Here is a 14143-nt window from a genome sequence, read left to right as displayed (position 1 = left end):
ACACTTAGGAATTTGGGGGGTTTGATTTGGGGATTTGGGGTTTTTGGTATTATAACTCGGACCTTAACTTATAAAATATATATTTAATAAAACAATCACATATAATACCTTAGCTTAATGGTAGGGTAATGGTTGTCCATGTTTGGGACAAGAGATCAAAACCCCTTAGACACACCTTTGATTTTATTTATTTTTCCTCTTACCAGAAAAATATGATAATTTAAGATTAAGTCCCTGAACTTCCTTCATGTTTGAAACTGAGCTGCAAACTTTTGAAACTTACAATTTAGTCCCCAAATCAAGCAAATTAATCAATGAATCTTCAATAAGTTACATTCTTATGTAGGTAAAAAATTTGTTGAAGCATTGTATTTAAGTCTTCAACAACTTCAATTCTTATGTAATATCTATTGAAGTAATTCTAGATTGATTGAGAATTATTCCCCCTCAATTGAAATTTTGTTGTAGCAAAATTCCTCTTGCATATGTTCAAAATAGTTAACAAAATTCACAACAACAAATTCCACTAAAACTTTATAACTCAAACCTTGGCTCATGATACTATTTGTTAGAAATTCATCAATGACAAAAATAAGTGAAGTGTGATAAATATAGAAAAGATCACACAATTAAGATGCTACCTTTCTTCGATGTCTTTCACATCAACAAATTTGTCTCATTACCATTTACAACTTTATCAATTAAGATTTTTTCAAAACTTCTTTAAAACTCGCATAATTAAACTTAAAAATTTATCATTTTAGAAGTTTGTAGGCTTTCTCAAATTTAAGGGATTGATGTATTCATTTGAAAATTCAGATAGTGAGAAGCATTCTTTCAAGATGACTAAAGACATATCTCGAAACTATCTAATCAAACAATCGATAAAGAAGATCAAAGTATTAATGGTTGAAAATTTAGATGAATTTTCATCGATTTTGAGTGAATTTTATGGAAAATCAATGAGAAAAAGATGAAAGAAATGAGATTATTTTGATACTAATATTGTTGAAGACAATGATTGAAAATGATCAATTATTGACTTGCAATAGTAGTTGAAGGAGTTGAAATTTTCTTTTATAGAAAACAAGGAAGATAACAATCATGATATTTTGCCGTTACTAATTTAATGATCCAATGGGAAAAAAAACTAATTAAAAAGTTTAGTGAAAAATTTAAGACTTTTATAGTTCAATATCAAAATAAGACAACACCTAAATTTCAATAGCTAATAATTTAGTTTACTTAAAATAAAATATTACATAATAATAGAAAATTTATGTCATCATCTTTGCTATTAGAATTGTACTCCTGTATTTTTAAGTTATGTTTGCTGTATTTTGTATGTTGACGGTATCTTTTTAACTTTATAAATAATATTAAGAGACAATTATTTGTCTTTTAAATTATATATTATTTTAAAACAGTAACACTTGTTTCAAATTATTTCTTAGATTATCACCATTTTATTGTTACATCTTGTAGAGTGCCTTTTGTCTAAGTGGTGGCAATTTGGTCACAAATTAGGCCAAAATGAAAGAAATAAAAAAGCCAAAATATGAAGGGAAAAAACATAGTAATTTTGTCTAAAAATCAATATGCATGGCGTATGTCAAATATACGTTTTTGCATCATTTACTATTAATATTATTGTCTAAAGAATTTGTATTGATGCAGTATTTGATATTTTCATACGAGAATTTATAATTATTTTTGAATTTATTTATTTACTTGTGAATATTAATGTGAGCTTGTTTTATGTTTTTGTTTTGTTTTATATTCGGTTAATTTATTTATTTATTTATTTTTAGTACGATATTTGTTAATATACATTTTATATTCATGTTTAAAAAACAAATCTTCAAGAATGAAAAATGCACTTGCATAAGATTTTGGTTGTATGAACATTGGCTGTGTACTAAAGAAAGAATAACTTGCACCTCACGTGGTAACATCCTTAACAGTAGAAGGAATTTTAAGATGTGAAATTTATTCGAATTGCATGAGTTTAATAATCGTGAAACACATCTTTTTAGAAGTCTTTAGGGACACATAATCTAAAAAGATTTCTTAAGCAAATGGTTTTCTTAACGAAATTGAGAGATATTTTTCCAAAAATAATAAGATTGAAATGATATGACTTCTAACTTCTTTGATGTCTATAAAATAATAGGGTCAAGGAAATATAAAAGAATATCTTATGAATATGTTAATTCAAGAGTTAAGGCACTTAAAATCTATTTTTCTCTAAAAATTACTTATTCTTATGATTTGAATATTGCTTCCTATAGAGTTAAATTAGTCGCAAATATTTAAAGGAAAAATGAACTCTAAATGAGCTCAGGAAGAAATGTTAAAGCATAATTAGTTTGGAGGTACTCATTTGACAAATGTATTTAAAGATAAGGGCATGAAAAAAAATGTCATAATATAATTATAAAGGGTCTAACTCAAAAGAAACATGTTATAGAGGGATTTTATCTTTTATAACAATTTAAGTCATATAAGAAAAAATTAAACTAAACAACTACTTGGGGACTATAACTTTTAAGATCTCGTAATTAAAAATATTTTTTAAGATAAGATCTATAACATTAATTTTTAGAATTTTGAGTTTGGATAGAAAATAAAGTTTAAGGTATTTCTTTTGAAGACGGGTTGAATTATAACTCAATTCTCATTCTTTCATATATATATATATATATATATCATAATAAAAAATTAAATATACAACCTCAACAAGATAACATCGAATAACTCTCTATCTCTATATAAATTTAAATATTTATTTCAGATGAAAGAATTCAACAACTTCAAAAAAAAATATCACTAAGAAAATTCATCAGGTGAGTAATAAGGATGACGATAAAATGACAAAAAAAACCAAATTTTCATATCATCCAAATTTTTTGCACACCTGACACAAACCTAAATTCTTATTTAAATAATATCAAATTACTTATAACTTAAACTAATTCAAAATTACTTATAACTTAAACTAATTCAGTTGTTAATAAACCATGATTTATTATCCTAACACTTATATATCCACATCTTACCGTACGTTTCTCATAGATTAATGTTAATTTTTACATGAATCCCTACCTATCAAATTTTCTTTTTAAGTTGTAACCTACCACTTGGGAGTAAAGTTGCAGATTTACAAAATAAAATATTGAATTAATTATTTGAAATATATTATTTATATTCCATGTATAAATATGTTAAAATCACTTAAGTATAATTTATATTTAGATACTGGGAAATTAGGGTTTCAATTAATTTTCCTCGGTCCTATTTTGAAAAAAGAAAATAAAGACTTCATCCCAAAACCCAAATCTGATAATACTATTTAACCTGATCCAGTTCGACTTATAATTCATCTAAGCCATAACTCGTTGTTTCTCATTCGATACCCAGCAAGCGTAATTATATTCATAAACAGTAACCACTTCCATTTATCAATCTATCTGTTGCATCTAAAAAATTAAAAAATACCTAAAATCCAATCGAATATACTAATCTAGTCGCAATATCAAATTAAGAGGAAAACGAAAGAACAAGAATAGACCTAAGAACTGGTAAATTTGGTAACCGCTTTGGTACCTTCAGAGACCGCGTGTTTAGCCAATTCACCAGGCAAAACCAATCTAACCGCCGTCTGGATCTCCCTCGACGTAATCGTCGGCTTTTTGTTATACCTAGCCAATCTCGAAGCCTCCTGCGCCAGTTTCTCAAAGATATCGTTGATGAAACTGTTCATAATCCCCATGGCTTTGCTCGAGATCCCGATGTCCGGATGAACTTGTTTCAAAACCTTGAAGATGTAGATCTTGTAAGTCTCGGTGCTCTTCTTGATCTTCTTCTTCTTCTTTTCCCCGCTGTCCTTCGAGATCTTTTTCTCAGCCTTCGGCCTCTTCTCTGCCGACGCCGGAGATTTCTCCGCTACTGGCTTCTTCTCTGCAGGCTTCTTCTCGGCTTTCGGTGCCATGTTTTGGGGGAAAGAATACAGGTATTTAAGAGACGATGACAAAGTTCGTGAGTGTTGAGAAAGAGCGAATTGAGGGGAATCGGCGGATTGAGATTAGGGGAGAGGGGATTGTTTATATAGAGACGTGGGGTAAAAATTTATTGGTTGCTTCAGGCTCATGCGGATCGGTGACGTGGCCTAGTATGTGTCGGTTAGATGTGAGGCGAGATGTCACAATTAAAATAGTACTATTTAATTGGATAAACTATGCGGAGGTCGATTTATTTTGTCTTCATATTATTTTGATCATCAAATTTAAAAACATTATATTTTAATTATTTATGTTATTGATTTATTATATTTATTAATTTATTGACCTAATATATTAAAAATAATTAAAATTAAAATTAATTAAAATTAAATAAATTCTTCAATGAATTAAAATTGTCATCGTAATTTTTTTTTCATCTTGTCTTGTTTTATCTAATCAAACTTTTTTAAAATGAACTCAAAAATTATAAATTCAAGTGTGAGTTTTCATCATATTAAAGTTATTATTTGTTCAATTAATTTCAAATGAGGTATATTTTACATATTAGGATGATCAAGTTTCCATTCTAAAATTTGAATTTTCTTTAATTGATGATTTATTTTATTAATTATATTCATCTTAACATTTAATGTGTATTTATACCATATAAAATTTGTATAATTAATATTATATATATATATATATATTAAAAAATATTTCTAGATCGTTGGATGATAGTATCCACCTCTGGATTGAGATGTCTGTCGGAGGCAACGATTATCAAAATCCGACCTAATTAAAATAGGTAGAGTCCATTTTCTTCTCTCTTTAGCGAAATCTTTTGTCATGACCTTTGTTCTTTGTTGTTGTTGGTTTTCGGTTATGAGTCGCGATCTTGGTTTGGGTTGTGGGCTTGGTGGTTTGGTTTTGTTTCGAGAAGATGTAAACAGCAATTCATGGGAGCTATATGATGGCTCCAGCTGCATGAAGGCAGTGAGAAACCGAGCGGTGGCTCTGGGTGGGCTGGGTAGATGGTTGGTAAGGTCTATTGGAATTTGTATATCTAAGAGAGAATATTGAAGATCAAAATTTGTTATTGTATGTATAATATAGTCCATCATAATGATAACAATGAGAATTATCCAAAATCATCGCCATCATCAGTGCATAATTGTCATAACATCAAAATATATTTTTCCATCTAGAGAATGTATTTTAAGGGATAACCACGCGATTACTTGGGCGGTGAATGCAGTCTGCAGTGCGCTATGTAGTTATAGCAGAAACATATTCATAAAGATATATAATGGCAGAGACATGTAACAACTACCGCCTTAAGCTCTCCACTATGTAGTCCGCGTATAAATCCCTATAAACCAGAATGTTGATATGCAATTAAAATCCAGAAACTACAGGATTGAATCAATTACTTAAAGCCTATTCAATCGAATCAAATATATAAAACTATCACTTACATGGAATGCTTGATCACCTCGTATGCAGTTGAGGCGGGCAGAAAGTCATTAACAGCGACTTCCTTGTTCTCGTTCTTTTTGTCTGAAAATTATTTATAACAGAAAACACAAGTTAGAAATGCAACCAACAGTTTCACATGGATTAAACTTGCAGTCTTCAAAGAAGGATTAAACTTACAGTCTTCAAAGAAGCGGCGAATCTCAGCCAAACGGTGAGGGAAGTTCCTTGATATCATTGTAGTGACGGTACTCAGGATCATCAGCACAAACGGCAATAATCTTGTCATCTTTCTCACCCTACATTCATGGTATGAGTTCAGATTTTATTTTTCTCATCTGGTCTTAAACATTGTACAAGTGTTTTAAATTTTTAATCAGTGGCTAATGCATACCTGGTCAATCATAGGCATCAGACCTATAGCTTTAGCCCGAAGAAAGCACCCGGGAGAACGGGTTCCTGCAATTCATTGGTGTATTGCAGCAAAAAGTTCTATTTTTCTCATCTGGTCTTAAACATTGTACAAGTGTTTTAAATTTTTAATCAGTGGCTAATGCATACCTGGTCAATCATAGGCATCAGACCTATAGCTTTAGCCCGAAGAAAGCACCCGGGAGAACGGGTTCCTGCAATTCATTGGTGTATTGCAGCAAAAAGTTCAGACCCTTTGAATATGCACAACATTTTAGGGAAAAATAAAATAGGACCAAGCCAATCTCAAAATGCACTGCAAAAATCAAAGGGGCATAAGACAGTTTAAGAGCATGAAACATGTCATGCAAACATGCATTAAACTATGATACTTTCAAAATGAAAATGAGAATCAAACGGCATACCTGCATTATGATCAGGACATCCAGGGGATCTGCATCTTCACAGAGAGTGCGAGGAATGAAGCCATAGTTGTGAGGATACACAACTGATGAATAAAGAATACGATCAACCTACAAATTTATGCACCTTTCATCAGCAACCAATTAATGCAACTTCTGTAAGTAGTAGCTAGCGATTGGTAATTACCTTGATCAAGCCGGTTTTCTTGTCAAGTTCATATTTCACCTTGCTCCCTTTCCCAATTTCAACCACCTGAAAACATTAGCCACGTCTTCAATATAACAATAACAGAATAAGAACACTTAAATGCTTTGCCTATATCTTTCAATATTAAAGGAATTGCACAAAAGTTGATTCTTCAATCCATTTCTCAAAGAAATCCCAAGCATGATCAATTAAGTCACATGGCCGTGTCAAAATATCTAAAAGGCCAAATGCTTTATAAGAAATATGCTAGGGAAAATAAAACGGTGTACATTTTTGTAGGAATATCCAAAGCATCTCATCCCATCCCAGATATGCTATTCAAAATATAAAGTTAGTGTACTTACGCAGTTAAAAACCGTAGGTGCTCCAGGTCCTATATGAAAAGGTAGAATATAATTAGATTTACTAAAAGGGCAATTAGAAAACCCAAAACTATACACAGCTAAAGTTGACATTGCATACCAATCTCAAGATCATGCCATGGGTGAGCAGCGACGGACCTCCTGGTCATTGAAGAAAGGATCCTTTCATTCAAAGGAGGATGTGAAGAATTTTGAGAGCCGGAGGATTTGGCTGGAGGCTCAATTGGTGGAGCCATCACTGTGAGTTAGAAGTAAACATGAGTAATAAACAGTGACCATGGAAATATCATAGAGTTGGCATTTCTTTTTCTTTTTAATTTTCCTCTTTTCAAACATCATCTAGCTTAACTAACCAAACACTTGTAAAAAATATGCAACAAAAACAAAATTGACGCCACACCTTGACGCAGCAAAGTATCGTCAAATATAATAATAAGAAAACAGTTCAACGTAAAACTCTCAACAATCCAAAAGAAAACTGCCAAATTTTTTAAAAGAAAAATAAAGCATTCTCCTAATTGACTCTTTTAGTCTGTTTGGAAAAACAATCAAGACGATTTCCTAGCAGAGTCCCCTAGCTCAGCGATTCCACAGTCGATTTTTTTATTTCTTTTTTAAGAAAAACGTTTGGAGTCAATTTAATCTATATAGCTTATAAAACACAGATCTACAAACTACTAACACTTGAATCTACAAAAGAAAATGAGAAAAATACAAAATCAAAAGGTAATAAAAAATTAATAAAAATGATTTCTGCTCAACATCAACGCCAGATAATTTCTTACCAGAAAGAGAAAAGAGAAGCAACTAGAGAAAAGTATCTCTGATTCAATGTTACAACTTAAAAGCCAGAAACAATCCTATAAAAAAGCAGAGCATAAAAGCGAAAAAAAGAATCGAAAATTCAACGACGTAACCGTCTAGAAACAGATTTGAAACGTAACCTGCAGCGGTTTCCAGTTCTGAAGAAAATGAAGCTTTTGGAGGATCTTTATTAAAATTCGCAGATCTGAAGAATAATGAGAGCAAAGAAAGATGTGCACGTTCCCGCTCTCTTTCTTCGTTGCTCCTTAAAGGCAAACCCCAAATTCAACCGAAAATGAGAAAAAAAAAAAAGTTAACATTCAACATGTCTGACTGACTGAGATATAAAAAAAAAAGAAAAGGATAAGCAGATATTCTGCGGCAGCGAATTAATTCTGGGCCCCAGTTTCTAATATCTAAGATTGCGCGTCGTCTGGTGATTGGGTATTAAGGTGAAGCGAGTAAATTCATGAATTTTGTGTTGATTTTTAATTTTTAATTTTTTTATTTAAATATTTTAAAATAAAAATGCTTTATTATAGTATTAAGATCCAATTTACAGTTTAGCTCTGGTTATTTCTTTTTCGCCCAACAGGGCAGCCCAAAAACTTTTACAAAATAGGACAAAGACACTTATTTTGAGATCTACTTCATTTTCTACAATATACGAATGTGATGAGTTTTAATAAAAATATTTTTCATTCAATTTTTTTTACCTCAATGTGATAAATTTTAATAAAAAAATATATTTTATTGGAACTCATCACCTCAACGTGATCAGTTTCATGAATATTATAGAAAATATCATAGATCCCAAAATAAACTTCTAATTGTCCTATTTTCTCAAATTGCCCTATTGGGTCAAAAACCGTTTAGCTCTTGAAGTGCATTATTTTTTTTTGCTTTATGTCTTAAATTAATTTTTATTTATAGTAAATAATATATAGAGTAAATGGTTAAAAGTTTCAGTTGACATCAAAATCTAGGGTTTGACTTTTGCTCGCTTTGCTGTGTTTGACTTTTGCATGCATAAATGTTACCATGCAACCAGAGACTGCGACGGCTATAATCTCGATGGCTTCTCTTTTAGAGCGATCGGGCTCTCCGATACCTTTAACGGATTACCTTGAGGCAAAAAAAAAGATGTAGCAGTGTAGAGAATGGTTCCTTGGGGCCTACTTCTCTTATGGATGAAGATGTTAATGGCCATAAAACTCATTCTTAGGAAGATGGGGATATAACGAAGACAACAAAATTTTGCTCTGAAACCCTTAAAGAATCATTAAAGGGGGACCGGGGTGCGATCATTGAATTTTAGCGAGAATGAAGTGGAAATCCAGGAATGGGATATTGTGGTCGATCGGAGTGGCTCGTTCTCCATTATTCAATTCTCCAGTCGAGTGCACATCTTGTTCAACTAGAATTTGAAGCAAACAGTTATTGTAAGTCTTCTAGGGAAAACCATGCTTAATATCTAGCTAAGAATGTGCGTGTTATAAAATTGATTGATACTAGTCTTACCAATATGTTGGATACAAAATGTGGGATATGTATGCGGAGGTATCCAACGACTTTTTAATCGTTCAATTGCCTCCAAAATATATGTTCCTCGATCAAATATCAAGCAAACCTCATCTTTTCGAATGACATATTAACGTAGATTGGTTAAAAAGAAATCTCAAGCCTCTGATGTATTTTCTTCAACAATAGTGCAACAATTATCAACAATATATTCTTATATTAATCATATAACCACATATCATCTACTTGGATCATACTTTTGCAAAATGAAAATTTTTCTATGCATGACTTGAATGCCCAAAAGAGTCTATGAAATATTTTCTTCCCTAGAACAAGTTGACCTTTTTCGTCGTATGCAGACACGGCTTGAGACTTTACTATAGTTCCTATGATGAATCATTTCATTGCTTGTAACAAATATGGTAGCTCATTGTATGATGTATCCCAATCTCCATACATCAGTTTCATTACATTCTCTTTCACATTCAAAACATTATCGTATTTTATATGGTATCCAAACTCGCTTCAAATAGATGTAACTAGCACTGAACAAGGGATCCTTGGATTTTTTTTCAACCAACACCTTCACGTATTGACATATTACATCGGAGTCCAATAGCTGGTAGTCTTGTTCGATAGAGTTTCGCAAATATGTGTGAGGATCATTGTACCTTCTGATAACCCAAACATCGTGCCTCTGCTTTTTTGACACTTTGATCTTCCAAATGCACTCTAGGCTACATTTAAAACACTCCGCATATAATGTTTTCTGTTTGGACTCTGCAACATGGACATCAACATGACCTTTAATTATACACTCTTTAATCGCCAACATAGCTTCATTTTTTCTTTTAAATTGCATCCCAACTGAAAATTCACTCAAATTTTTGAATGATCCAGCCATGTGGTATGGAGTTAAATGTGACATGTTTAGTAATTAAGGTGCCCTCATCACATCATAATCTATCTCATACATGTGAGGGGTAGGTTGAGACGGTGTTGGAACTTCATCAATGGCCAAATTAGGTGCACCACTTCAGCATAAATTGTCATCATCGACCAAAATGAGTTCTTCAGTTTCTTTATCTTCGTTGGAATTATCATGTATTTCTCCCCATCGATTTTCAGCATCAACATCAACAATCAATTCTGAATGATGTATATTTCTCGACCTTATGTTGTTGTGGATGTCTCGTTTTCTTCATTTCCACTTTTCGACAACACAATAAAATTGTTTATCGACCCGTATGTTGGATCCTCAAACTCACTTCCGAAAGTCATTTGAGATGAATTTTCAGCCACATTTCTTGATGACCCAAGAACATTATATATCTTACACACCTCAACAACTAATTCAATATCTGCAATATTTGTTAACTCGTGTAATCTAATCATGGTTCCAATAATATCATCTTCTTAAAGTGATATTGCAGCATATCTAACTAGATAGCGACATACCATAAACTATTGCTCGATTTTTTTCTTTTTATTCTCTGCTTCATTTCTTCAAATGTGTTGTCCCTTTTGAACATTATATTTATATGTATTTTAGACTGAAGATCAAATTTGACATCATTTTCCATAATATGTCCATTATAATGGATAATCATGAAAAATTATTGCTCATTTTCTTTACGAATTAAAATTTTGTATTTAGAATAAAAAATACAAGTACATAACATAACAATAACTCGTAAAATACAACTCAAACAACTCATAATATTATAAATATTATATTAACATAACAATAAATAATAATAGGATAACAATAAATCGTAAACTGATATTACACAATATAAAAATATTATAAAAACAATAATATTAACATAAAATAACAATAAATCATAAAATACAACTATGAATTATATTAACATAACAATAAATCGTAAAACACTTCAAATAAAATTTATTCACACTTAATTGACACTACTTGACCGTTTCTTTCAATAACTTGATTTAAAAATATATATATAAATAAATTTACTCAACTTAAAATAACGAAAGAAAATTTGCACCAAATTCTTTAATATGCCCTCCTCTGTCAATTTTCTTTGGAAATGTCCCCTCTATCAATTGCTCTTTCTTTCAAGAGAAAATAACCTCAGTGACAAAAAATGCCTTATAATATACGATTTTAACCAACTTTTTTTGGATTTGCCAAAATGACCAACTAAATCGCAATGCGATCGATAATTCGCAACGCGATCTCCGGTATCGCAAATCAGTTTCCAGATTCGCAACGCGATTCTGACTATCACATTGCGATTTCCCAAATTCACGTTGCGATTTTCCTAATTCGCAATGCGAATACGTAATTCGCAATGCGAATACGTAAATCGCAATGCGATTACGTAAATCGCAATGCGAATTAGGAAAATCGCAATGCGATTACGTAAATTGCAATGCGAATTAGGAAAATCGCAATGCGATTACGTAAATCGCATTGCGATTACGTATTCGCATTGCGATTTACGTAATCGCATTGCGATTACGTATTCGCATTGCGATTTACGTAATCGCATTGCGATTACGTATTCGCATTGCGATTTACGTAATCGCATTGCGATTTTCCTAATTCGCATTGCGATTTACGTAATCGCATTGCGATTTTCCTAATTCGCATTGCGATTTACGTAATCGCATTGCGATTTTCCTAATTCGCACTTCGATTTACGTAATCGCATTGCGATTTTCCTAATTCGCACTTCGATTTATGTAATCGCATTGCGATTTAGTAAATCGCAATACTGAATTTCAAATTCGCAACTCGATTTCTGAATTCGCAACAGGTTTTAATTTCGCAACACAAATGTTTTGGGTATATAAATACGCAGCAGCATCAACTCATAACCTAAATCCCTAAATCGTAACTCATTCCATCTCCATCTATCACTCTCTCCGGCGACATCCATTCCTATATCCAACGACATCCTTCCCCATCCGGCAACAGGTTTTAGTTTCGCAGCTCGTTTGTTTAGTAAATTAATTTACAATAATGAAATCATCTAATGTTGATCATGTTTGGATAGATTTGTGTTTTGGAGGGTCATGGGAGAATGTTCATGGTGTTTTACAATATATGCCTTTACCCATGAATCTTCAACTAAAACTGTCATTAAAAAAGTTAACTTATGAAACTCTAATGTTATGTGTTGCAAATAAATTGAATTTAAAGCCCCTAAGTGGATTTAGGCTATCTTATCAGAAAAATGGTAAAGTTTATTTGTTAACCGACAATGAAGATGTTGAACGATTCATTGCTTACATTAGTGTTTCAAGTGATGATGTTACATTGTATGTTGTTGAACCTAGAAGTAGTGAAGTTGGGTCAGAAGCGGGTAGTAATCAACTAAGTTTTTCAACCCCAGTTTATGGTGCTCAAAATTTAATGGTTCCACCACAATTTCATCACCAAGCAAATATTGTTTCACCATTTCCAATACCAAACACAATCTCAAAACCCACAACCTTTCCCTAATCCAAATCCCAATCAACTTTCAGCACCAAATTCCGATTTTCGTATTGACCAGTTAGACGATGATGAGCCAACAAAAAAATTTGTGAGTACTAGTCAGTATTCGAAATTTGATCTTGGTCAATACCCGGACTTTGATCTTGTTCAATACTCGGATTTTGATGATTTTTCAGAAGAAGAAACAGACCCTGCGTGTAATGATTTTGATATTGGTCAATACCCGAATTTTGATGATGAAACACCGTTGCCGAGGAAGATGTTGTTGATGATAATGAGGAGGAAGTTACGACTGTAAATGAACATGTTGAACATCCATTCTGTAATTCATATAACACTGAAGAAGAAAAAGAAGAAGAAGAAATCCCCAAAGAAAGTCCCCGAAGAAATGCCACGGGAGTATAACTGGAATATGCCAGAATTACTTCAGATACCGGAAGAAGAGTTGGTAAAGATAGCAGTTGATTGTCACACAAAAATTATTCGTATCAAGAAAGATGATTGTTTGATACAAAGGAAGACTTGAAGATAGCTTTGTATACGAAATGTGTGGAAGATGGCTATCAACTAAAAGTTAACAAATCAAGCAAAGATCGTTTCGAAACAAGGTGTATGATTGACAAAAACTGTATGTGGCGTATGATTGCAAAGAGGATAAAAGATTGCGAAATGTTTCAAGTTAGGACTTTTATTGATAAACATACATGTTCAAGAACCCAAGTTTTTCCTCACCATAGACAGGCAAACAAAAAGGTGTTGGGTGGTTTCTGGCTGAGTTTGTTTTTGAATGGTAGGGTATATCGGGGACATGAAATTATGACTGACATGAATGCTCGTTCAAGATTAATATCTCATATTCTCAAGCTTGGAGAGCCAAATGTTATGCCTTGGAATTATTGAGGGGGTCGCCAGAAGCATCGTTTGCCCAACTGCCGGCTTATTGTCACAATTTAAAGCTGAAAAATCCTGGGTCGGTAACTTATATCAAAACAGATAGAGATGGACGCTTTGAGTTGTTGTTTATCGCCATTGGTGCTGCGGTTAGTAAATCAATATAATTTTGTTGACTCATTTTTGTTAGTTACATGCATTTCACATTTAAATGATTATATTTCTTGTGTATGATTCTGTAGATTCGTTCGTTTATTAATTGCATGCACCCAATTATTATAGTTGACGGAGCACATTTAAAAGGTCGATACCTTGGAGTAAACTTATTAGCAGTAGCCATGGATGCTAACAATGGGGTACTGCCAATAGCTTACGGGGTTGGAAAATCTGAAACCTCTGATTCATGGACATGGTTTATGGGGCATCTTAGGGATTGCATAGGTCCTATTAGCAATCTGACAATCATATCCGATAGGGCAAACTCAATTGACAACGCTGTTAGAAGGTGTTTCCCAGATGCTTTTCATGGACTTTGTGGTGTTCATTTGTATAGAAATCTAAAATCAAGGTCTGCTGGT

The 14143-nt window shown here is 32.4% G+C and overlaps 1 protein-coding gene and 1 pseudogene across 1 annotated transcript; both read right to left on the bottom strand.

Annotated features, from left to right (window-relative positions):
* Window positions 1–303: 303 nt before the first annotated feature.
* On the bottom strand, window positions 304–4066 carry LOC120157963 (histone H2B-like). The gene is made up of 2 exons (XM_039168942.1): window positions 3572–4066; window positions 304–320 (listed from the first exon to the last, which is right to left on the bottom strand). Exon 1 carries the CDS (start codon window positions 3989–3991, stop codon window positions 3572–3574), a length of 420 nt encoding a protein of 139 aa, XP_039024873.1. The 5' UTR covers window positions 3992–4066; the 3' UTR covers window positions 304–320.
* Window positions 4067–5327: 1261 nt separating this feature from the next.
* Window positions 5328–7865, bottom strand: LOC120158063 (annotated as a pseudogene).
* Window positions 7866–14143: the final 6278 nt, after the last annotated feature.

Source organism: Hibiscus syriacus, unplaced genomic scaffold (genome assembly GCF_006381635.1).
Source record: "Hibiscus syriacus cultivar Baekdansim isolate YM2019G1 unplaced genomic scaffold, ASM638163v2 tig00000254_pilon, whole genome shotgun sequence".
NCBI classification, from domain to species: Eukaryota; Viridiplantae; Streptophyta; class Magnoliopsida; order Malvales; family Malvaceae; genus Hibiscus; species Hibiscus syriacus.
This window is presented reverse-complemented; position numbering and strand designations above follow the sequence as displayed.